Source organism: Pelobates fuscus, chromosome 5 (genome assembly GCF_036172605.1).
Source record: "Pelobates fuscus isolate aPelFus1 chromosome 5, aPelFus1.pri, whole genome shotgun sequence".
Classification (NCBI taxonomy): domain Eukaryota; kingdom Metazoa; phylum Chordata; class Amphibia; order Anura; family Pelobatidae; genus Pelobates; species Pelobates fuscus.
Genome location: NC_086321.1, coordinates 258,950,450 through 258,977,025, shown reverse-complemented (window position 1 = coordinate 258,977,025; position 26,576 = coordinate 258,950,450). Strand labels below are relative to the sequence as shown.

Genomic DNA, 26,576 nt, shown 5'->3' with positions numbered 1-26,576 from the left:
ATTTAGGAAGGACAGTCAATATTTTGGGCCCAAATCCCTCTGTCCCTCTTTTCTATCCTAATGTCCCTCTTTTTCTAGGTGATCTTTATTGCTGGTGTTTTTGTTTTTTTGTTATTATTTTTTTTACCACAGCTCAATAAAAATGTAATAAGTAATGTGTCTTTAAATTAAAATAATTGTGTTCAGGAATCAGTCTGACACCAGTCAGTGTAATTAAATTACATTGTACGAGTTCTAAATTACCTTTGAGTTCAATAAATTGTAATTGGTAAGTCACCTATAATTTGTCAGAACAGCCTCACCACTGGTCACACCTTCATGCACACCTCTAAAATCAAAGTGTCCTTTGTCTACTTGAAATGTTGGGAGGTATGTTACCCGCATTCATGGAAGAATGGCGCTCAGATCTTGATTACCAATCACATAGCATAGGCCCCTGTTAAAGTCTGGAGAGTTGGCTTTGTCTGTGAGGGAGCCCTCCCTGAGCCGACAAGGAGATCAAGAAATCAGCTCTGGGCACCCTCACTTTCTTGAGGGAACGTTGTGGTCTGTGCCTATATTGGATGCAGTTCACTTTTCTCAATCACAGTTCCATGGTACATCTCAATGAGTCATTGAATGAGTGCTGAGAACTACAGAGAAACTGTGAAAGTGGCAGCCACCCATGGTATAGGTGCAGAACACATTACATCTCTACCGGATTACCAGGGATAACACTTCCAAGGTGGGTATAGTTTGTGACATTATGTGTAGTTATTGTGGGGGGGGGGGGGGGGGAGAGAAACTCCTATTTAGTGCTTGTGGTTTATCAATCATGTGTAAATGAAATTTAAAATTAAACCTCTGGTAGTCTCTCTTTAGGTACATTTTACAAATAACATTTATTATGTAAGGGATTATACAGCGTGTGCTTTAAAATAAGAGTGAATGCAAATGTTTGTATGTATGGATGTATGTGTGTTTGTATCTGTAGTGTGGATGTATGTGTGTATTTGTAGTAACAGTGTGTGAATGCAAGCATATATTTTTGTGTAATACAACTGAGTGTGAATGCAGCAATGTATTTGTGTCTAGTCCAAGTGTGTGAATGTAGAGATGTTTGTGTCTGGTGTCAGTATTTGTGTGTCATTGTATGTGAATACAGCTCTGTATTTGTTTGCAGTTCTGAATTCACAATTTCTTCCGTGTGGTCTCCAATTTGTTCCACATGCCTGTATTTATTTTCATCATCTCCATCTTTATATTTTTCCTCCACCTACTCCTTTTAGTCTTCTCTTGAATTGTACTGGTTGTCACATAACAAGTGGCTTCTTCAATGGTATTTATTGAACATATGGTAGATTAATTTAACGATCTGAAATGAACGGAAACCGAAACATTGTTTTTAGCACTGCTTTTAATATGTAATAACATTTGATTAAGAGAGAATAATGCAACCCTTTTATTCTAATTTTTTTTTTTATTTCTACAGAAATTTCAACGTGTGGCACAAAAATCAGAATCCAAAATTGCTGTTTTTGAAAAAACAAAGAATCAGATGGCTTTTGAAAATGTGAACATTAAAAATGTACTGATAAACAGTCAGAAGAACCACAAATCACTTCTTGCGGCCTGCACACTTATTGCAGGTGCATTGTATCCTTTGTACAGTAGGACATGTTTTTTGGCTGCTCAGAGAGATTATCTTCAAACTCAAGTAAACTCCTTCATTGATGTTCAAAAGGAAATAGGAAGCCTTGTACAGGCTTTGTCAGACACTGAAGAAAAGAAACCGAATGATGCTAAAGTGAAGTTAGAACATCTTAGAAGCATGAAATATATATTTCGGAAAGGGGTGATTGCAGTGTTGGCAGCGAACAGATTTCGACAACTTGGCAAAAATAGTAGATCATTATTTACTTGGATGGATAGTTTCACAAAGAGCGCTGGACTGCTTGTGTGCGTTGGAGGAGCTCAGAAAAAATACACATTGGGTAAGATGAATGAATCAATGAGTAGAGTTGTGGAACCAGTTTGTGTGTTCAAAAAGAAGCTAATTATAATTGAATATATACAGTAGAAATTGTCAGTAAAAGTCCCATCAGTATAGTGGTCAACTTTGTAAAGTAATTCAATATTTACTGCCGACAATTTTTAGACGTAGAAAATGTATAGACTTCTTGACCTCTTGTGGCTAAATGCACTTACCGGCAATGGATACATTGTTTGTGTACTATTCTGATGCACTTTTTATGATTGATTATAAACTGCATGTATTTAAGCATTCATAGATTAAATCCTGAAATTAACTTGCAATGTTGTAAATATAGCCATAACTGTTTTCATTTTACCCACCGAACCTTTACCAAGAGAGATCTACTTTTTAATGCAATATATATTTGAAATGCATATCCTGCATTATCTATTGAAAAAGTTTGTTTAGTAAAACCACTAGCCCAGTTTTACATATTAGCACATGTATTACCCATTCTCCTACCATATCTTCTTGCTCGTCCACCTTGTCATTTTCCCATTCTTCCTGATTCGCTATTGGTTACTCCTGTGGACAGATATATATATTTTTTTTTTCATCTTAACAAAAAGTTACAAACTTCTCATGAAATGACAAGTGCCTGGAGGAAATGGCACATTGATGTTAAACCAATGACCCTTGGCCCTTTCTCATTTTGTCTTCTGGTCCTATCCTCTATTCTAATCTGGTTTCTCATGTCTGTCCCTCAGCAGTAAGGTTTATGGGAAAATTGCTGCATCCCTTTGAAAAAAATATTGGCTGTTGAAGAATTGTGCATTATTGGGAACATCTACGTTTATTTGTATCATTGACACCTCCTGTATAGTTTTGTGTCTATTGTTCAAGACTGTGATATGTTAAGTATTCCTTCCATAGAAATGTATATAAATTAGGTTCTTTATATTTAATTTTATTTTTTTCTTTGTTTTCTAAATAAATTCAGTGCAAGTAGAATATAAAGAGCATTGTTAAATACTTAATATTGAATGTAATTTCATTTGAAATATTCTAAATTGTTGACTCTCCTTCTTTCTTCTGGAGCAGGACAGAAAGATGAGGAAGCTTGGACATGGTTTACTAGCACAGACCTGCTTAACGCTGTAGTGTATTCAATGTCGGAGTTGCTTGAAGTTTTAGATAAGCCAGGTAATAATCACTGCTCTTTCAGAAATAGTTATTTTGTCTAAAATGGACTACACATGAAGCAAAATATAAATCTATTTAGCATACAACATTCATTCGTGGTTATGACATTAGAAGAACTACAACCATCTCCTGGATCTTCATAGATAACATTAAAGGCTTCTAGCAAATGAGCTTTAAATGCAGTTGTGATGCATATACACCGTTACCCACAACATTAAAAATACCAACTAGTAAAGTGAATAACTGATTATGTCATTACAATGGCACCTGCCAAGAGGTGGGATATATTGGGCAGCAAGTGTACAGTCCGTTCTTGAATTTCATCTGTTGGAAGCAGGAAAAATTAGCAAGCGAAAAGATCTGAGTAAATAAAGAAAGTGGGGTAAACCGCACCAAATAAGGTGAATAATTTCAGCTACTATATTGTGTTCAATTCTTATGCTAATTTACAAATACATACATACATACATACATACATACATACATACATACATACATACATACTGTTTTTATAGGTCAAAGAGAGAGAGAAATACAAAAAATAATAGTGCACTTTGTCAACTGTGTAAAAAGTGAAATAAAATTTTATAAAGTGCCAACTCATAGTTTAGAGAGCTACTGAGAGCTCTGCTGGTAAACGCCTGGACGGTATAATCCCTGTCTAAGGATATATTGATTCTGACTGCAGTAGCCTCTCAGTGTTCATTAGTCATGTAGAGAAGATATAATCGAAAAATAACTCCATGGTATAGTATATCAAATATTTAAATATACGTAAAGGAAGACTGTATTCTACTGACAATATCCAGAGCAATGACTAGCTCTGGTGGTATAATCCCCGACTGGGATATGAAGGGTCTGGATCTGAAACCGCAGCAGGATGTAGATGAAGAGTGGAATAAAATATACTGGAACTAAAGTATATCAAAATATAAGCTTTATTAGTATAAAAACAAAATGAAACCAGTATCCAAAGTCACTGTACGCGTTTCACCCAGGAAAGTGCTTCTTCAAAAGAAAACCATTCCTGGGTGAAATGTGTAAAGTGACTTTGGATACTTGTTTCATGTTGTTTTTATACTAATAAAGCTTATATTTTGATATACTTTAGTTCCAGTATATTTTATTCCACTCTTCATCTACATCCTGCTGCTGTTTCAGATCCAGACCCTTCATATCCCAGTCGGGGATTATACCACCAGAGCTAGTCATTGGGGTTAACCCCTGTAACCTTTGTTCACACCTCCACCAACCGCAATAACCTGAACATTCCAAGCACCTTTTTGGGCAGGCACCTCGTGTGCGGTCGGTCTAAACTATACCCCGGTGGCGTTTCGGCTGCATTTCGTCGGACCTGAATGCTTTTCGGATATATTGGGCGCTCAGACCCAGGCTATCCGGGGATATGGGATTTAAGGGGGTATCTTGTGGGGAACTGTTGGTTTTGCGGTGATTATGATTGTACATGTCTCAGTCTGCTCTCAGGTCCAGTGGGGAATGCCCCTGGAATGTGTATCAGGAAACCCCATGGGGATTTACATAAAAGACCGTGTGTGGCTCCATTAAAATCCGTTATACCCCCAGAGCTGAGTGTAGTCCAGTTGCTGGGGAGGTTGTGGAAGATTCCTGGAGTATTTTCCGGTGTTTGCCTGTTCCCTTGGAGTATTCTACTTGTTCCTGAGTGTATGTTGGAAAAACCAGCAGAGGAGAGTCCCTGCTAGGACTAGGGCTCCGTTACACCCTGGATTAAATATCCACGCATTTGACTGCTCTCTGCTCTCTACCTAATATGTTATTAGCCCTGACCCTAGTCTGTCTGATGACTAATAGTTGTTTCTACTGCTTAGGATAATTAACCTTTAACTAAAGTCATATTATATCTTCAAAACCACAACTGATACTTTTATTCTGAGAGTGCACATTTAGTTACACTAATAGACATCAGAACTCACACATATTTTCTTCTGTGATAAGTATATACATTCGCTGGATGGATCTGTTCCTTTTATAATCGTACATTTTATTTAATTTCACCCAAAACCTTATTTATATTTATAAATGATGTGACTTCATGTATGACAGGTGGGCTTTGATAAATTGTCAGCTGAAACTGACATTGCTTAACCAAAAGTGGAACTTCTACATTAGCAATTCTGGCAAGCGGGTGCCTCGGGGACTCATGGAAAAGACTGCATCACAGTCTAATGAAACAATAACCTTTATATATACATGTTATGGTTATGGTGCCTAGCTGGTAAATTTACAAATTGGTAAATTCCACTGAGCATGACAGCTGATTCTTTCATCCAATCACTAACGCCCAAATTATTACCTTCTCTGCTCAATACTGTGGCCAAGCAGAAGAGGGAGAAGAGATCATCTAAGGTAAAAATCCCCAAAAAGAAAATCTTCTCGTAGGGACTCCAGCTTAATGCAGCTTCTTAAGATGAAGTTTTGAGGGAAGTGAGTCCCTCTAAGTAGATATTTAGTAAATATTGTACCTTGATATATTTTATGTAGAAATGTGTGTGTGTGTGTGTGTGTGGGTGTATGTATGTATGTATGTGTGTATGTGTGTGTGTGTATATATATATATATATATATATATATATATATAGTAAATAAGGTTTCATAGAAATTTCTGATTACCTTTCAGTGTATATAACATGTTACCTTTGCATCCTAGAATCAAATTCTCAGGATCATCTAATAAAATGTGCCAGGAATTCCTTCTCCAAGTTGATGAGGAAGCTGAGTGTTGAGATGGGGTATAGCACAGTCGGCTGGGACAGAAGTGGGACTCACACAGACTCTGCTTCTTTGATCCAAAGACTGGCCCGTGGACTTTGCAGACTTGACTCTCAAACAACAAATGCTGAACTGAACAACACACGTTCCGTTATGGTATGTAGGCTAAAAAAAATGTAAATACATTTTAAGACCTCTACAAGAATGATTAAGGTATCTTATTATCAGCAAAAAGTTATAAAATATTATTCAAAAAAATCCTCCATGGCATCTGCTGTACTTTATAAATAATATATTAGTTTTACATGCTTGTTTTGAAGTAGTGATTTTTGTGCAAGAAGAAGTCTGTGATATCTCCTAACTGCAATTCTTGCATATTATAAGACATTGTTATATTGCATTGCCCATGCTTTGGATACAAGCTAGTGCTGTATTAAGGTTTGCTCTCTATTTTACGTATTTTTGTTCTTGTAGCATCACACATGTAGTTGTGTTTTCTTGATTTTTATTCCAAATGACTAGCAATTTCATATTAAAATAAAAAAATGCTATGAATGTCTATTTTTACCAACTTGTAGGTAAACCTTGAATATGGTTATTATATGATTTATATTTTTGAACAGATGACCAAAACAAACTTTGATTTACATATTGGTACTTGGTCTAAATACTGTCCTTTTAAATAGAAAGGCTTGGGTGTTTTGAAGAAGAAAATATCAGAGTTTACAAAAAGGCTATATACTGGAGAGGTGGAGCGGCGATCCTTGCGTTTAGAGCTATCAGAGTTTAGGGAAAATCTTAATGCAGTTCGCAAAAATTCTGAAGCCTTGGAATGTCTTAAAGAACAAAACAGACAGTTCAGAAATGCTGTAAGTATATAGATTGCTTATAGAATATATCTAGCATTCCTATGTAATTTTTCTGATTTATAAATGTGTTGGTACATATGTAGAACCGCATTGAATGGCTAAAAGAATGAACTGAAACTGTCTAAAAGTACACCCATTTAAGCGGTCTTGTCTTAATCTTCTTAATATTTGAAAAATTTATTTTCTGTGTAGATTGCTGTTCATGGCTACATAAAAAATAGAAATATATGTAAATATGTTGGAGTCGGACACACACACACACACACACATACATACACACACACACACATACCCCCTCACCCCCTTTTGTTTTTGCCCCCATTTTTTCATGAGCTGAACTCAAAGATCGAAGACTTTTTCTCTGTACACAAAAGGGTATTTCTCTCAAACATTGTTTCTAAATCTGTGTTAGTGAGCACTTCTCCGTTTCCAAGATAATCTATCCACCTCACTGGTGTGGCATATCAAGATGCTCATTAGACAGCGTGATTATTGCACAGGTATGCTTTAGATTGGCCACAATAAAAGACCACTGTAAAATGTGCAGTTTTACTGTATTGGGGGGCCTGAAAACCAGTCAGTATCTGGTGTGACCACCATTTGCCTCACGCAGTGCAACACATCTCATTTGCATGAGTTGATCAGGTTGTTGATTGTGGCCTGTGCAATGTTGGTCCACTCCTCTTCAATGGTTGTGTGAAGTTGCTGGATATTGGCAGCACCTGGAACACGCTGTCATATATGCCGATCCAGAGCATCCCAAACATGCTCAATGGGTGACCTGTCTGGTAAGTGTGCTGGCCATGCAAGAACTAGGATTTTCTGCTTCCAGGAATTGTGTACAGATCCTTGCAACATGAGCCCATGCATTATCATGCCGCAACATGAGGTAATGGCCATGGATGACTGGCACAACAATGGACCTTGGTTATCTCTGTGCATTCAAAATGCCATCAATAAAATGCACCTGTGTTCGTTGTCCATAACATACGCCTGCCTATACCATAACCCCACCGCCACCATGGGTGACTCGATCCACAACGTTGACATAATCAAACCGCTTACCCACAGGACGCCATACACGCTGTCTGCCATCTGCCCTGTACAGTGAAAACCGTGATTCATCCGTGAAGAGAACACCTCTCAAAAGTGCCTGGCGCCATCAAATGTGAGCATTTGCCCACTCAAGTCGGTTACAACAACGAACTGCAGTCACGTCGAGACCCCGATGAGGACAGTTTTGTGCAGTAATTCTTTGGTTATGCAAACCGATCATTGCAGCAGCTGTCGGGGAGGCTGGTCTCAGATGATCTTGGAGGGGAAGATGCTGGATGTGGAAGTCCTGGGCTGGTGTGGTTACATGTGGTCTGCGGTTGTGAGGCCGGTTGGATGTACTGCCAAATTCTCTGAAATGCCTTTGGAGACGGCTTATGGTAGAGAAATGAACATTCAATTCACGGGCAACAGCTCTGGTGGACATTCCTGCAGTCAGCATGCTAATTGCACGCTCCCTCAAAACTTGCAACATCTGTGGCATTGTGCTGTGTGATAAAACTGCACATTTTAGAGTGGCCTTTTATTGTGGCCAGCCTAAGGCACACCTGATCAATAATCATGCTGTCTAATCAGCATCTTGATATGCCACACCTGTGAGGTGGATGGATTATCTTGGCAAAGGAGAAGTGCTCACTAACACAGATTTAGACAGATTTGTGAACAATATTTGAGAGAAATAGGCCTTTTGTGTACATAGAAAAAGTCTTAGATCTTTGAGTTCAGCTCATGAAAAATGGGGGCAAAAACAAAAGTGTTGTTTTTTATAATTTTGGTGTGTGTGCGTGTGTGTGTGTATATGTGTATATGTATATATGTGTGTATATATATATATATATATATATATATATATATATATATATATATATATATATATATAATATATGATCGGTTTTACAGATATTATCGGCCGATATTCGTTACTTTCGTCAATATCGGTATCGGCCAATAAAGATACTGATATTGCCGATAATACCTCCTAGGACCGCCGGGCTCATTACAAGTCTGGCGGTCCTTGGGGGGCCCAGCAGCAAGCTATTACTTGCCTCCCAGCAGCTCCTCCAGCTCCCCAGTGTAAATCTTGCGAGTCCAGTGGCCATCAGAGCGTTGCCACGGGTTACCATGGCAACGCACGGCACGCAGACCGCGAGATTTACACAGGGGAGCTGGAGGAGCTGCTGGGAGGTAAGTAATAGCTTGCTGCTGGGCCCCCCAACTGCACATCCAATGCCACTGGACCACCAGGGAATGCCATAGCCCCCATCCCTGGCCAAGTAACAAGCAGGGAGGGGAGACTAAAATATAAATAAAACATATATAAATATTAAAAATACAAAATGCCTCCCCTCCTGCCCATTTTACACAAATTACATCCCTTCACAAACACAAACTATACAAACACACACTCTGCATTAAATACACACACACACACACACACTACACAAACACACACTATGCATTATATACACACACTACACAAACACTCACTCTGCATTATATACCCCCATTAGACAAACACCCACTGCATTCACTATACACACACACAGCTCCCCTGTCTAAACACACTGCATCCACTACATGTGGCATGTATATTTTGTGCATTTACTTTTAGAAATAGTTTATTTTTTCAAAATGGTAAATGTACATAATATCGGCAAGTTATCGGCTATTGGCCTGAAAGTTCACAGATTATCGGTATCGATGTCGGTCGATCCCTAATATATATATATATATATATATATATATATATATATATATATATATATATATATATATATATATATATATATATATATATATATCTCTATCTCTATCTCTATCTCTCTCTCTACCTATCTCTTTCTCTATTCACACACCCCTACACATTTAATTATATTTCTATTTTTGTTACGTTTAGAATTTTGTTCTGTGTGTGTGTGTATGTATATATATATATATATATATATATATATATATATATATATATATATATATATATACACACACACAAAGTCAGGAGGGCTGCACTCACCTAAACATGCATATATTACAGGGTGCTACTGGGACCAAAATACAAAAATATACAAACCAGTGCACTCGCTTATTAACTAAACAGTGATTTCAAATCCTAAATAGTACTATTTAAAAACACCTCACCTAGGTAGAAAATAATGGGGGTTTGGTTACATTATATGATCATACATTGCATAAGCCTGCCAACTGCATCAAAGTACCCCATTCAGTTGGCAGGCTTATGCAATGTATGATCATGTAATGTAACCAAACCCCCATTATTTTCTACCTAGGTGAGGTGTTTTTAAATAGTACTATTTAGGATTTGAAATCACTGTTTAGTTAATAAGCGAGTGCACTGGTTTGTATATTTTTTTATATATATATATATATATATATATGTAGTACTATAAAAATTTTAGCTATTTCCCTTTTTCGTTTACGTAAATTTGGAGCAGTTATGAGTCTTATGTAGAACTACTGAGTTGAGATTATATGTTGTCCTTGGTCTTGCATTAGCTTGTACCGATTCTGGAAAAATATTCTAAAAGCAGAAATAAAATTTTTATTACTTACAGAAATGTGTCAAAGAAATGTAAGTAGAAGTGGTCTTTATCAAGGGTATTTGTAAGGAGTCTTCTGTTTTTAGGGCATTCAGATGCCTAATTACCACCATAATGTAAGCTTTATGACTATATGCAAGCATAATGCTCACATAGTTATTCAGTTACCAGATTAAAACCAGGTCTCAATATTATATAGGGCAATGCTTAAAGGCTTCCCCCTCTGCCCCCTGTTGGCGTTTCACAGATTATACTCCACATTATCAGTACTGACCTGCAACGAGCCTGTTTAATAAAGATGAGCTATTTTGTTTTTCCCATATTCCGAATGTTATGGATTGTAATTGTTTTCAGTCTGTTGTAATAAACATTGGCTAATGTAATAAATGTTAACTCTTATTCTTCAGAAAATGGTTCCTTCCAACAAGTTTGACATGGCTTGTGAAGAGCTACATCAAGCATTGTTCAGAGAGAAGCAAGCCCAAATTCTCCTTAACGAACAATCCCAACAGTTACAGGAGCTAAACAACACAATCCAATTACTTTCAGTCCAAGAAGCTGAAAAGAATCAAACCTTATCAGAGGCTGTCAAGGTGACCACACGTTTTCATTTTAGTAAAAATTAAATTGAACGCATGGTATAACGTGGTGTTTGTAATGTGGGTACCCTTTAATGTAGATTTTACGATATATTGCTGCCATCACTTCACTATACGAACAGAACATGCCAATGGAAAAAAATACTTTATTTTTAGTAAATATATGAAAACTAAGTGGTTAATGGGATTCAGTGGGAATACCTTTAGCAACAAATTGCAGAAGCTGCAAATCTCTTTTGTGCACCCTATACAAGTCATCCCCAGCATATCAGTATTGTGGCTGTCCAATCACAGGTTTCCCTATGCAGCCCAATGAGAAGTCTTTGCAAGATGGGTGCTCTGGGCTGTTGCTTACCGCTTGGGTTTAGCTTCAGTGAGAACAAAGTAACAGAACAGGTTGTTTCATTGGCAGCCAGGGTTGTGTAACAAGATTAATTTATTTAAGTGCCAATTTTTAAAATTATTAAACCTGCACTATTTCTAAAATTAATAAAAGTGGACTCAGTTTTCACACAAAAAGAACTTTAGCCAGCTCGAGTGCTTTAGGTGTGTCAAGTGTCCCTTTAAAGTGGAACAGTCTTCATATTTTTTTTGTTAGGGCCACCTAAATTGACATGTCCACTTCCATGGCAGATCCTGAGGGGGAAGTGGGGAAAGTTAGATTTATTAACTGAACTTCATTCCCCATTGCCACCGTGTTCCGCCTCTGCTTTTGGCAGTTTTATCTGACTGGTGTCTGTGGCACTAAGGTTTCTATGGATCAACGACTAATGGGGCATCCATTAAAGGGACACTCCAGTGCCAGGAAAACAAATCGTGTTCCAGGAACTGCGGGTCCCCTCTCCCTCCCACCCACCATCCCATGTTGCTGAAGGGGTTAGAACCCCTTCAGTGACTTACCTGAGACCAACGCCGATGTCACTCTGCGCTGGTTTAGGGTCCGCCCACACTCCTCCCCCGCCCATGTCACCGGGGGAGACCGATTGCGGCCGCCGGCGGGGGAGACCTAATGCGCATGCGCGGCAATGCCTCCCCCGCCCTCCCATAGTGTGAGGACGTCCAGCGACGATATAGCACAGAAAACCTGTGCTATAAACCAGGAAGTGCCCTCTAGTGGCTGTCTAGTATGCTGAGGATTGCTTAGGGTAGCAAAACCTTAGAAAATAAAAGAAAAGAAAATCTAGTATAGTAGAGAGCCACTAGAGGAGGAGTTAACCCTGCAATGTAAATATTGCGGTTTATGAAAACTGCAATATTTACAGTTGCAGGGTTAAGGGTAGTGGGAGTTGGCACCCAGACCACTCCAATAGGCAGAAGTGGTCTGGGTGCCTGGAGTGTCCCTTTAAAATTTCAAACATTGTAAAAAAAAAAAAAGTGCAAAAGTATATACTAGTTTTGCAAATATTAATTATGCTCAAACATGTAATCTGGATTTAATTTTTATTTATTTTTAAAGGGCTTGCAAAAACCGATTCCAAGATGGCTTGCTGCCTGACACTAGATGCTAAGTGTTTATTGGGTGCTGTATCTTTTTGCCTTTGTCCTGCTCTGCTTGCCTGTACAAAAAAGTATTTCAATGTACCCTTTTAAGAGAACATTATGGAGTAGTTCGTGGAAAAGTCCCCTGCCTATACCAGGTTTTTCTGTGGTGATATTAAATATAGAATACTCACATTTGTAACATAACGAATAGTTATGATTATACACATGCTAAGCCACGGGGCTATTTAAGGACCTCTTGTACAGGAGGTTGCTTCTTTGCCCATGGTAGTCTTATAGGGTGCCTTGATGTCTGCTTTTGGATTCTCAGAATTTCTGTCTATTTCTTACCTATTTTTAGTTGCATTCCTTTCAGAAGAACACTGTCATTAAACATTTATATATTTAGTTTGAACATTAGAATGTTCTTTACTTTATTTAGAGCACTGTCCCCCTACCCCCTTGATATACATACTAAACTGCACAACCCATTAATAAATTGGTAGAATGTAGAAGTGGGAATTGGAGAATTACCCAAAAGCAAAATAGTAAAAGTACCAATAGAATCCGCAGACAAAGATAATTTGCTTTCTGAATTAGTAAAGAAAAGTATCAGAAATATTTATCTTTTCTCTTTTTTTTTCCTTCACATTAAAGGACCACTCTAGTGCCAGGAAAACATACTCGTTTTCCTGGCACTAGAGTGCCCTGAGGGTGCCCCCACCCTCAGGGTCCCCCTCCCGCCCGGCTCTGGAAAGGGGAAAGTGTTTAAAACTTACCTTTTTCCAGCGGTGGGCGGAGAGCTCTCCTCCTCCGATCCTCCTCTTCTCCTCCCCGTCGGCTGAATGCGGACGCGCGGCAAGAGCTGTGCGCGCATTCAGCCGGTCACAAAGGAAAGCATTCATAATGCTTTCCTATGGACGCTTGCGTGCTCTCACTGTGATTTTCACAGTGAGAATCACGCAAGCGCCTCTAGCGGCTGTCAGTGAGACAGCCACTAGAGGAAATAGGGGAAGGCTTAACCCATTCACAAACATAGCAGTTTCTCTGAAACTGCTATGTTTATGAAAAAATGGGTTAACCCTAGAAGGACCTGGCACCCAGACCACTTCATTAAGCTGAAGTGGTCTGGGTGCCTAGAGTGGTCCTTTAAGGATAAGTAAGCCATAGTCAGTGAGCAACATTTAGTAAAGAAGAGCATCAATGTCAGTCAGTTATTGTCAACAAAGAGCTCAACTACAGTTCGGTATTGGAAATATATTTTAAAAACCACAACAGTAAAAAAAAAAAAATTTCAACAATCTGGTTACAGACAAATATTTTACTAACCGGAAATTTGGCTGTGGCTGTTCTGGATTAAAGAGGTGTGTCTGAATCCCAGGCATGCCTCCGCAGACCCCATATTGCTGGTGTCCTTACCTGCATCAGGCCCTTATTTAATTTGCTTGATGAAGCTATGTGTATGAAAGGGTGTGTGAGTACACCTAGCAATATGTATATGTGTGTGTCTAGGAGTCTAGATCTGTAGCCCAATGGAAGAGGGCAATTTGCTCAGTTCCCCTAAGTAAGTTGTCTTTCAGACTCCTGATGTACAGTCTTGTTAACAATATTGTGAGTGTGACTGTTAAGTGTTTATCCAGTATGTCTAATGTGCATGTGCACAGCTGTTAAAAGTGGAATGATGTGCATGTCATGCTCCTGCCACATGCAAAGTCTTAACCCCCTGACCTACCATTTGTTAAAGTATGAAAAGGTTTATGTATATATACCGTATTTTTCGCTCCATAAGACGCACTTTTTTTCCCCTCAAAAGTGAGGGGAAATGTCTGTGCGTCTTATGGAGCGAATGTGAAGGTTTACTTACCTGTCTTGCAGCGTTGGCCGGCAGCACAGGGCGCACCGCGGTAGTGGAACTTGAATTTCATGTTCCGGTTTCCGGCGGGACTGAAAGGAAGTGTGCACAAGCTGAGTGCGCACTTCCTTTCTGTCCCGCCGGAAACCGGAACATGAAATTCAAGTTCCACTACCGCGGTGCGCCCTGTGCTGCCGGCCAACGCTGCAAGACAGGTAAGTAATTATGGGACAAGGGGAGGGGGACAGTATGGGAGAGAAGAATATGGGGAGGGGGATGAAGTCTATGGGGAGAGGGGGGATGAAGTCTATGGGGAGGGAGGGGGATGAAGTCTATGGGGAGGGGGGGGGATGAAGTCTATGGGGAGGGGGGGATGAAGTCTATGGGGAGGGGGGGAGATGAAGTCTATGGGGAGGGGGGGATGAAGACTATGGGGAGGGGGGGGATGAAGACTATGGGGAGGGGGGGGTTGAAGACTATGGGGAGGGGGGGGATGAAGACTATGGGGAGGGGGGAGATGAAGACTATGGGGAGGGGGGGAGATGAAGACTATGGGGAGGGGGGGAGATGAAGACTATGGGGAGGGGGGGAGATGAAGACTATGGGGAGGGGGGGAGATGAAGACTATGGGGAGGGGGGGAGATGAAGACTATGGGGAGGGGGGGAGATGAAGACTATGGGGAGGGGGGGAGATGAAGACTATGGGGAGGGGGGGAGATGAAGACTATGGGAGGGGGGACACTATGGGACAGGGGAGAAAAAAAATATTCTGTACAAACTGTCCCATAGTAAGAAACACTATGGGACAGTTTGTTCAGAATATTTTTTTTCTGGGTTTCTTCCTCTAAAAACTAGGTGCGTCTTATGGTGAGGTGCGTCTTATGGAGCGAAAAATACGGTAAATATTTATTTATTGGTGAATATATTAAGAAATTACATTTTGCATTGTATAGAATTTAAGCTTTCTTTTAATATAATATTCTGAGTAACAGAGATTTTTCCAATTCATTTAATATGTATGCTTTTATTGTTTGCAGTTCTATGTTTATTTTACTCTTAGACAACAATATTTTGGTAGAACATTGGTGAAACCTGGGTGAATGATATTCCAAGACTGGCTTCCAGGCAGTCTGTGTTCTACTTTCTTTCATTGCTCTTGGTTAAATTGAAGTGATGCTGGTGCTCTGAGAAGTAACTGTGCACTTTCTTCTTTTTTCCTCTTGGTCGTTCTACTTGTAGAGTCTCTCTGAGGCTAAGATGGAGCTGAGAAATAAAGATCAATCTTTGCGCCAGGTGAACAGACAACTCGCCCAGCTGGAGAAGGACAAACGCTGGCTGGAAGAAAGTATCCACAATGCAGAGATTGCTCTGTGCACCGCAGCAAAGTGAGCATCAGGACCATGGGGATTTCACTAAAAACAAACAAGATCAATTTGTACTTTCATGCTGAGGATTGCTTAGGGTAGCAAAACCTTAGCAAATAAAAGAAAATCTGCTTTTTGATGTCTTGTCAAAATTCACTGATACAGCTGGGCCAGTTCCCTAGCTTGATGAACTGAAGTTTGTTTTATAGAGTAAACTTCAGGAGTAGTGCTTTCCACGATAAATATTTTTTAACCTGTTTACACTGACTTTTTAGAAATCATTTGTCCTTTGGCTTAATTATTTTATGCTAGGTGAAAATCATAAATGCCTCTATGAACTGCATGTGCTACAAGAAGGAGACTCTTCTCAACAATTTCTACTACAGATTCTCCTCACTCCCTAAATATTTTTGTATAATGTAAATAAGTTATTTATTAAAAAAAGAAACTATTTTTTTAAAAAAATATTTTTAGAATGTGTTTTTATTTTTAATTAGTATGTCCCTAAACCTGTACAAGAAAGCCTATATGCTTTTATAATATACCACACTACATGTTTTCCTATTTATTTAGTAACCGTTAAGAAAACAATACTTTCCTCACCCAGACAGTACCAGATTATTATTATTATTATTTTTTATTCTTTATTTTTGATAGTGCATAGCATAACAATTAGCTAAATAGTGACATTCCACAAGAGTGTAAGTATAAGCATTGCATAAGTGAGTATTGAGTAGGAAATGTATAATTTGATAATTTACAGCACTTTTTATAGTAGTTGAAAAATAGGTTTAGGGAAGAGTAGAATACATGTCAGCAGAAGATTGTAGGTGAAAAACTTCAAAATGTATGTAGTGACATGAGAATGAGCTATTACTACCACTGGGTTAGTGAGCAAGTAAATAAGAAAAAGATAGATTCGGGAGGTTAGTAGTACAGTGCAGAAAGTCTGTCCCCTCAGCCGATGCCCACAGACGGAGGGCTATGGACGTCAGGAGTTGAGGGTTCATGGAGGCATGGAGAGGCCCCCCTGCAGCTAGATGTGTCGGTGAGAGCCAGTCGGTTGGGCTTTCGTGGCGCATGCCGCTGTCCCTGCCCAGGGGGAATCCATTTACTACCCAGGCGACACAGGGTTGTTTGGTGTGTTCTCGTGGTCCGTGCGAGGTCGTGACCCTGAGCCGCCATGGTCGGTGCGCTGTGAGTGTGAGTCTGTCGCGGTCCTCGAGCTCTTCTCACCTCCCTGCGGCGTTTATGTTGCAGTTTCCTGTGCCTCCTTCTCAGAGTCATCCAGCGTTGGCTGCAGGGGTGATGGCTGGTTACTGGGCGTCGGGACGTTGGTCGGCTCCCAGGTACACTGCTGTGACTGATGGGATGTGACTGATGGGTATCCGATCCCTCAGCTACGCCCAGAATTGAGCGCATAGCTTGTCAAAGGCTTGAAGTAGCGGGTCAGCTTGGGTGGGCCGTCCCAGGTAGAGACCCGTCTCTGCATGGCTGGTCGTGGCGGCCATCTTGGTTCTGTAGGCCTCAACTCTCTACTAAGCACTGTGCAACACCGTTTGCAGTTGTTAGTCACGCGAGGGTACCAGTGGGGACAAGGATAACCCCCACAGGTCCAGGGGGGGGGGGGGGGGGAGGAACAGGGCAGATCCAATGCTTGCTAGTCACGGGCAGAGGAGCGGCCGCCTCCTCCACCTGGAGTGTGCCAGAAGGCCGCAGCTGGAGCCTTGCATGAGTTATGCACGTCCCAATCAAGCACTTTCAGGCTCAACTTGTGCCCAGGTGCCTCATAAAGAGGGTAAGCAGGTTTGTGCCAACGGTCTGCTAGTAGAAGTCAGATTTTCCGCTAAGTTTAAGGATTTCCCTTAGGAGCTTCAGCAATGTGGGGCCATCTTGGGCTGCGATCAGGCCCGCCCCCTTAAAAATGTGTTTTTGATATGCATTAAAAAAAAATTACTCCACATTTGAAATTACAGTATTTTCCATAAATTCCTGAGGATTTTCGTAGCTTCTCTCCTATAAATGTGTATGGCAATACTGAAGTTACTCCCTAATTTCGGGTTGGTTTATGGCTGAAGTATTTATTTATTTATTTTTTTATTTTATTTTTTTGCAAATCCCTGCAATAGTAAGACATTATATATGTCTGAGATGGATGTCCATGAACCAGTATTAAAGCAAGGAACACAAGTTGTTATAGTGCCTGAAATTTTCCTTTTAGAAAATCCCTTTTAAATTTTTTGAAAAATATGTTAATCCAGTTTTGTTAAATTTTATGCAGGGTCCCTTAATCTTTTCTTTTTATGTTGCAATATTTCTATAATGACGTGAGTCGAAAATTAGCATATTTAAACAAACACTGTAGGCACCATAACCATTTCATGAACTTCTTAAAATGGTTACAAAATACAATTAAAGGAACAGCAGCGCACACACAAAACCCAAAAAACTTTTTCAATTTTCCAAGCTCCTTAAAATCGCCTATCTTGGCAAACAAATATGGGGATTCAATTCCACTATATGGCCATATTGTGTTAAGCCCACTACTACATCGCAGTACCCCAATGTCAGTGGGCCTTACACCAATTTTAACATGGGAGATTTACATGTTAACTTGCAATACTTACAGCTTATACTGCTTCAAGAGACTGCTCAAATTTATGCTTTCCCGCGGTCACAAAGGGGCATCTATATTGCATGGGTGGGGTGCTCATATATATGCCCAATAGAAATTTTGTCTGGATTCCATATCTACACAGAAAAAAAATCCAGTTGACATTTATTCAGTGAGCAAGGGTTTAGTCATTGTTTAGCAGAGATGATGGGTCCATGGCATTCTGGCTTCCAGTGATGGTATGTCACAGGCTAATGCTTCAGCATCAAACCATACCAATTCATACTAGGGACAAGGGGCAGTGATTGACTGAGAACTCTTAGCTGACTCTCTCAGCGTGTCACTGCCTGCTACCCCTGGTATGGCAAGAATCAGAGTATACCCAGGCTCCTGCACACCAAGCATCTCTGCTAAACTAATTACCGTATATACTCGAGTATAAGCCGACCCGAATATAAGCCGAGGCACCTAATTTTACCACAAAAAACTGGGAAAACGTATTGACTCGAGTATAAGCCTAGGGTGGGAAATGCAGCAGCTACTGGTAAATTTCAAAATAAAAATAGATACCAATACAATTGCATTAATTGAGGCATCAGTAGGTTACATGTTTTTGAATATTTATTTACAGTGTGTGTATATAATGAATGCAGTGTGTGTGTATATAATTAATGAATGTAGTGTGTGTGTGTGTGTATATAATGAATGCAGTGTGTGTTTGTGTAGTGTGTGTGTATATAATGAATGCAGTGTGTGTTTGTGTAGTGTGTGTGTATATAATGAATGTAGTGTGTGTATATAATGAATGCAGTGTGTGTTTGTGTAGTGTGTGTGTATATAATGAATGCAGTTTGTGCGTGCTTGTGTAGTGTGTGTATTTGTGTAGTGTGGTCTGTATTATGGCAGTGTAAGTCTCCATAATACAGACACTCACTTGAGTATAAGCCGAGGGGGGCTTTTTCAGCATAAAAAAATTACGTATGGTAAATTGTTTATTAGTGGTGCAGAACCCAGGGCACAAGAACCACAGGCACCATAACAAATTTAATCAGTTAAAAAAAGTTATGATGACTGCAGTGTCCCTTTTAATTTATTGACTAGTGGAAGGTGAGCACACACATATATTCCCTAGGACAGGGGGAAGCAACCTTTTAGCAGTACTGTGCCAAAACAAGATCTTGGCGTGCCGGTCCTATGTTTTTTAAAATTGAGGTGTGTATATTGCTGTATTGTGCTTGTTATTTATTGGTGATGCAGTTGCTTTGTAACACTGTATTTGTGTGTAGGTAGGTTGTTATATTGTATATGTTCATGAGTAGTTAGTGGTATTGTATATGAAACCTAGGAATGTGGGTTGTGTATGCAGACTGCTTGTGGAATTGTGTGTGAGAGAATGTGGTGTTGTGTGCATGTATGTGGATTGTCAGTGGGGTTGTGTGTTTGTGTGTGGTCTGTTTCTATTATTTGTACAAAGGAGGCTGCTTCTTCTGAAGCTCTGTGTATATCTAGCAGTGTGGGTGACTTCACTAGGGTCCAGTGGGAACCAAGCTGGCCACATACATGTCAAGGGCAGGAATAGCTGCCAAGGACTGAGATTACTTCCTCTAATTGCTGCAATGCATAAATTGTGGATTGTCTCACCACCTGCAAACACCTCTCTGTTTGCACTTGCAGATATCTAAAGTCCCACTGGGACTCCTGATCTGTCAGAGCTTGTTTGGCACTGGCTGCCTCGAGTGCAGTGCACAGGCACCTTGAGTTCCATTCATGGCAAACGGGCCATAGGTTGCTGACCCCTGGCCTAGGACATGGATTGTTAACCGTTGGCACTCTAGGTGCTGTGGACTACATCCCCCATAATGCTCCTACAACCATAATGCTGGAAGGGCATCAGGGGAAATGTAGTCCAGAACCTCAGAGTGCCAACCCCTGCCCTAGAATATATTCATAAGCAGGATTGTACATTTGGTAGTTCTATTTTACCTAATGAGGTGGGAGAAACTTTTGGTTTAGGAACTCACTATTTTGATTTTTCTAGATTTTTTTTCTCTTCTTTTCCCTCTATCTTGTTCTGGGTTTTATCTCTTGCTGAAGTACATATGGGTGAGAAGTATCCTATTTTCACACCAGTTTATAAAAGTGCTGATTTCTATGGGAATCATAATTAAAGGGACATTCCGGGCACCCAGACCACTTCTGCCCATTGGAGTGGTGTGGGTGCCAACTCCCATCACCCTTAACCCTGCAAGTGTAATTATTGCAGTTTTTATAAAACGGGTTTGTTTTCCTGGCACTGGAAAGTCCCTTTAAACACCCCTACAGCTGCCATTCAGACAGCCAGGGAGGTTTGCTGCCTCCATCTGTTGGCTCCAATGAGCTAACGGAAGTGGTGGGTGTGCTCTACTTCACCGCGACTGCCTCCCCCTGCTTAAGTCTTTCTCAGACCTGAGATCAAAATGCTATGCAATGCACGACAGGACATCTTTAGGGGACTCTCGATTCTCAAAGGCTGTTTACAAGTCAAGAGACTGGGTGGAGTGTTTTTAAGTATTTAATATCGCTGATTTCCATTATTCTTAAACAAGTCATATATGGGATCTAGTTACAGGCTGATATGTCAGGGCAACATGCTTTTTTTTAATTGTTTTGTCCTCTTGTCTTTCATAGGAAGTAGTAAATGTCTTATCTCAGATATTGTGTGCTTCACTCAAACTGGCTGTCAAAATTACCTTGCATCATTTTATCCATCCCCTATCAGCTCCTATTGAACATGACTTCATGAAATAGAAAGACTTTAAATAGAAGGAGAGCATATTGGCCTGAAGTATCCAACATAAGTTCAGCAACTGGTTACTGACTATTCTGAGGCCTTGATGATTTACTCCCTGGAGTACTCTACTTTTCATTTTACATTGCTGTATAACTGCCTCTTTTATAGATTGCCAAGATTCTATGCGTGGCGTTTGACAGACACACACAGGCACTTACTGACAAATATACTCACTCACTGGCAGACATGCGTGCACACACACACACACACAGACATACAGACACTTACTGACAGACACAGACACTCATTGACATACATACATACACTCACTCATTGACAGACACACACACACACACACACACTGACATACATACTCACTGACAAACACACACAAGCAGACACTCACTGACACACTCACCTCCCTGGGGTCCAGTGTGGGGCAGCTCCTCACTTCTCCAGTGTGCCGTTTAGTATGCCGGGCCGGATTGACGTCATACGACGTCACATTACAGAGGGAGGAGTGAGAGGCTGCAAGAACAGCCTCCCTCGCCGCCTTCCTGCTCCGTCTCCCCCTCCTCCGGTTACCAGCATTTTTTGACAGAGCCGACACCTGCCATCAAGGTAAGCAGGTTCCTGCTCTGCCTTACCTAACACAGGTTCGGGGGCGCCCTGAGGTGGCCAGATTGCCACCTCCTGGGCCCGCTGTGACCGGGCTCCTCTCGGCGCCCCCACCTTCAAGCGTCTTGAGAATCGGCCCAGCGCCGGCTCAAGAGCCGCTCTCCCAGCGCTGTCGCCCCCCAGGAAACATGCCAGTGGGCGCCCCCAGCGGGCCGGCACCCTAGGCGAATGCCTAGTTCGCCTAACGTTGACACCAGCCCTGCTCTGATTGTATTAAGGAGCAATCCCACCAAATATGTATTTCATTCGCCTCTAGTTGAACAAATCTCCTCAGGAAACATTTTTGCCATTCTAGCGGAGTTCAAATACCATCTATTTAACACTTTATATTGTATTTTCTCTAAAGTTAGACAGTGTACCATTGAATATACTCCCTGCAGAGATGCATACAAATCCTTCAGGTTAATATAAATTTAACCCCTTAAGGACCAAACTTATGGAATAAAAGGGAATCATGACATGTCACACATGGCATGTGTCCTTAAGGGGTTAAAGGTATTTTCCCCAGCTTGCGTTTAGTACTTCTGAGCATCTCGCTAATAATTTAGAGCCCTTTGCTATCTTTATAATGCCACTGAATTTCTTAAATGAGTCTAAATATGGTTCATTTGGAAGTGTTGCTATAAGAAAACGTCTGACTCTAATATAGTTAAATATCTGTTCCTTTGGAAGATTGTATATTTGTTGAAGGTCCCGAAAAGTTCTGAGTTTTATTCCCTCCAGTGGGAGAGATATATTAGCAATGCCATTTTTTTATCCATACATTTAGATGTATATTATCCATTAGATACTTTAAAAATTGTGTTGGGAAAGAAGGAAGTATTTTATTTATCAAGTTTGCTTGTCTTTTGAATGTGTGCCAAAAAGTCCATTTGTTATTAAGGAAATAAACTACCGGTATTTAGTTCTCCCTCTGTGTATTTTTTATTAGTCTTTATGCCCCAAAAAATATTAATCAGCTTGTACGGGAATTTTAAGCGGGCTTCTTCCAATACATACCATGACTGTGATTTATAATTCTCTAAATGCATATGTATAATATGAGACAATAAGGCAGCCCTATGATATGAAACAATATCCGGGAAACCTATTCCTCCTTGTTTTTTATTCAAATATAGAAGGTTTGTGCTTATCTTTGGCTTTCTACCAAGCCACACGAATTTAGAGAAGGCTGTATTAAGCATTTTTAGCAAGGGAGTAGGGACCTCTAATGGTACCATTCTAAATAGGTAAATTAATTTTGGTAGAATGTATGCTTTCAGTATATTAACCCTACCCCACCACGAAATCTCTAGTGTTCTCCATAAATTTAACGAATGATAACTACCCCTTAATAGGGGCAAAAAATTTACTTAAATTAACTTGTTGGGATATGCTGTAATATTACTCCTAGATATTTATAGCTGTTCTTTTCCCATCTAAATCCATATTCATGATCTAATTCTTTGACTTCTTGCTCATTCATATATAGTGGCATTGCTACCATCTTAACAACGTTTAATTTGTAGTTTAGAAACCCTACTAAATTTATGTATTACTACTTTGGTAGATCTGCTGGGGTCTGTGAGGGGCAGAAGGGTATCATCCACGTATTGGCATATCTTTATTTCTTAATTTTTAAATTTAAAGCCCTTAACCTTTTGATTTTTGTGAATATCTATTGCTAGAGGTACAGCTGATAGTGTATATATAAGAGAGGTGAAAGAGGACATCCCTAATGGGTGCCATTTCTTACATCAAACCAGTCAGAATAGATTCCATGCCCTATTACTCTGCCCGAAGGAGCTGAATATAGCGCCATAATAGCTTGGCTGATATTCCCATAAAAAACAAAAGCCTTTAAACCCACCTTGATGTAATTCCAGTTGACCCTATCAAAGACTTTCTCTACGTCTATGGCCAACGTTAAGAGGGCCATTTTATTGGCATGAATTATTTCATATATGTTTATGATTTTTCTTATATGGTTACTAGCAGATCTCTCGCATATAAAGCCTGCTTGATCCTCAGAGATCAGCTTTGAGATTATAAGCTTAATATTATTAGCCAATATTGATGCATATAACTTATAATCAATATTGAGAAGTGCATTTGGTCTATTGTTTATGGTGCTCTTTGCTCACCCCGATGTAAGTAGTCAAGCAGTCTGAAAGCTAGAGGCTCTGCTTAGTCTTCTAGTAAGCGTGCCTCACACTATTCTAGAGGAATATAGGAATTCAGTTACGGGCATTATTCTTTTTCGGATCTGCTTTCAATGAAGTATGGAGAGGTTGCTCTGTTTTTGCGCAAGTTTTCCAAAGAATGTTCCTTCCACAGACCAGGCAAATATTGAACATGTCCTAAAGCATTGAAGTATATTATTTATCACTATGAAAAATTTAATATTGACAGCATAATAAGATCTTATCTCTTTGAACAGAAAAGCTTAAATGCGTTTAAAATGGAGCGATCTAGGTTGGAAAAAAAAAAGACTCCAGTCCAAACTTTAAAACACATCTTTTTATCCTGTTGATCCAAACAAGGCAAAAATACAGCAAATTTGAAGTGATGGTGTATTGTGCCACAAAAAGGGGGGTGGGAGGGGGCATATTTCTCCTTGATCATGGATATCTTAATTATATCTTGAATAGTCATTAAAAAAAACGCCAGGCCTTTTAAAAGAAATACAAATATCTACAGAATCTGTTAAGACTACCTCTTTAGGTAGAGAATTCCACTTCTTTATGCTTCTCACTATAAAGAACCCTGTCCTCTGTTGTAAGCGAGAACGCATCTCTTTCAGTCTCAATAGATGGTGTTTTGTCTGTTGTATATTCTCGCTAACGAACAGATTAGCACATAGTGGGTTGTACTGACCACATGTATATTGGTATAGTGCTATAATATCACTTCTAATATTCAGGATTCAACTAAAAAAAACCTACTGAGTACTCTGTGATAACAATGTAATTTCTTGACTGTGATGTATTTTCTTTTTGCAGGGATAAAGAACTAATCGGCAATCACATGAAATCTGTTGAAGCTGTATTTGAGAAGGTAATATTTCCTGACCTGAACATTCAGGCTAATATAATTTAGGTAATCTTGGTTCCTAGTAATCCTGTTAAAGGAGTGTTAGTGAAATATCAAATTAAATAAAACGTTATATTTACAAATAAATTATTTGGTAATTTATTTTTAAATTCGTTACACAGTTGTTTTTTTATTTTCAGGTATTCTCTGAAATTTTGAGTTTATGTCCTGTTAAAGCGGCACTATCATGGCCGCATCCGTATTATTTATTTAATTTAAAAAGAAAAAAAAAAACAACAACATTTTGTTAAACCCCTCTCCTGACTCCACTACATTGTATTGTCCCCTTAGTCACCTCCAAATGCCCCTAGGTCACCCAGTTTAAAAAAAAAATAAAAAAAAATCTTTATTTCTTGCCTAGGTCTTGGGTGCCTCTATCTTTGTGTGGGCAGATGAAGGTCCTGCGGGACACATAATCTGCATAGTGGGGGCCCCAAATGATGAAAAAGGAGGGGGCCCTGATTGACAATAGGGGGAGGACTTATTGTGTGGGCAGATGAAGGTCCTACGGGACACGTCATCTGCATAGTGGGGGCACCAAATGATGAAAAAGAAGGGGGGCCCTGATTGACAACAGGGCGAGGACTTATTGTCCGCCCCCACCCATGGGCGACAGGTGGGGACTCGGCAACCTTTGCTAACAAGAATACGAAATCAGCACCAGCCTTGTAATTTTTATAGGCAATAAGCAAAATTTTCAGTAGAATGGTTCATATTGCAAAACTGAATGACTTTTAACATAGACTGTGGTCTTATGATTCCAAATTTCTAACAAGTAAATTTACCAAACATATGTTATGCTGCCACAGTCATTTGTAATTGTAATGTGGAAACCTCAGGGTGCAACGTAAACTCCAACAACATGATTTCTACAGAAATTCTTTGCTGAAATCTGTTGGGAAGAACTTGACTGCCCTGTACAGAGTCCTCTTCCCAATCCCATAAAACACGTAATGGATACATTTTAACGTTGACTGACTACAATACTCAATCTCCCAACACCGCAAATGTAGTCCGCTGTAGCAGAAATGTTGCCATATCTAGTGGTATGCATTAACAGAGAATCTGTAGCATTTGTAGATGTAAACTGGGAACTATGTCTAGATTAATGATAATTCTTTTGAAGTGGGATGTTTGAGCCAGGGTCCCCATACTTTCACCATTTAGTGTCAATTTCAAGTTATAATTTTACATATTATTTGGTCTTTGCAGAATAGTCGCACTTAGCAAAGCTATACTTAATGCAGACTATTCAGCAAATTGCTTCAACTGCAGTGGGTGGGAACTCTCTGTACTATACTGTACACTAACTTGGCTGTATGATATTTGCTTCATGTTTGCAGTCTGCTTTTGTACAGTACTTTCAGGGATTCCCCAGTGATTCCTGTCACAGAAAAAAGAGACTCCTCAATATCAAAGCTAATAGTGTCTCATTTGGGGGCTGAAATTTAATACATTTTCTTTGATTCAGGCTGAGTTTTTAAACATCAAACAATGAATTGGCCAGGGTGTAGTGAAATATTTAGATGTATTGACTGGGCCTCAGAAGGGTAGAATGTTGAGCACTAGGGGTTTGATGTTGATAAAGTCTAACTACCTTAGTACATAGACTATTTATAATGTGTTTAATCTATATGCAGACTGATAACGTACGGGTCTGATGCACTAATTAGTTGTTGTTGTTTTTTTTATCTACTGTCATAGTATATTACATTTAGTTCACAGAATATAATCGGAAAGATGTACAAATAATGAAGTAAAAGCTA

At 39.7% G+C, this 26,576-nt stretch overlaps 1 protein-coding gene across 1 annotated transcript in view; it reads left to right on the top strand.

Annotated features, from left to right (window-relative positions):
* Positions 1-26,576, top strand: part of CCDC171 (coiled-coil domain containing 171) — a 118,616-nt gene that overhangs the window by 42,236 nt on the left and 49,804 nt on the right. The window contains exons 16-22 of the mRNA XM_063455250.1: positions 1,472-1,973; positions 3,056-3,157; positions 5,844-6,061; positions 6,592-6,774; positions 10,790-10,975; positions 15,552-15,697; positions 24,720-24,774. Of these exons, the coding sequence (XP_063311320.1) occupies positions 1,472-1,973; positions 3,056-3,157; positions 5,844-6,061; positions 6,592-6,774; positions 10,790-10,975; positions 15,552-15,697; positions 24,720-24,774 (1,392 nt within the window). The remainder of the gene's footprint in view (positions 1-1,471; positions 1,974-3,055; positions 3,158-5,843; positions 6,062-6,591; positions 6,775-10,789; positions 10,976-15,551; positions 15,698-24,719; positions 24,775-26,576) is intronic.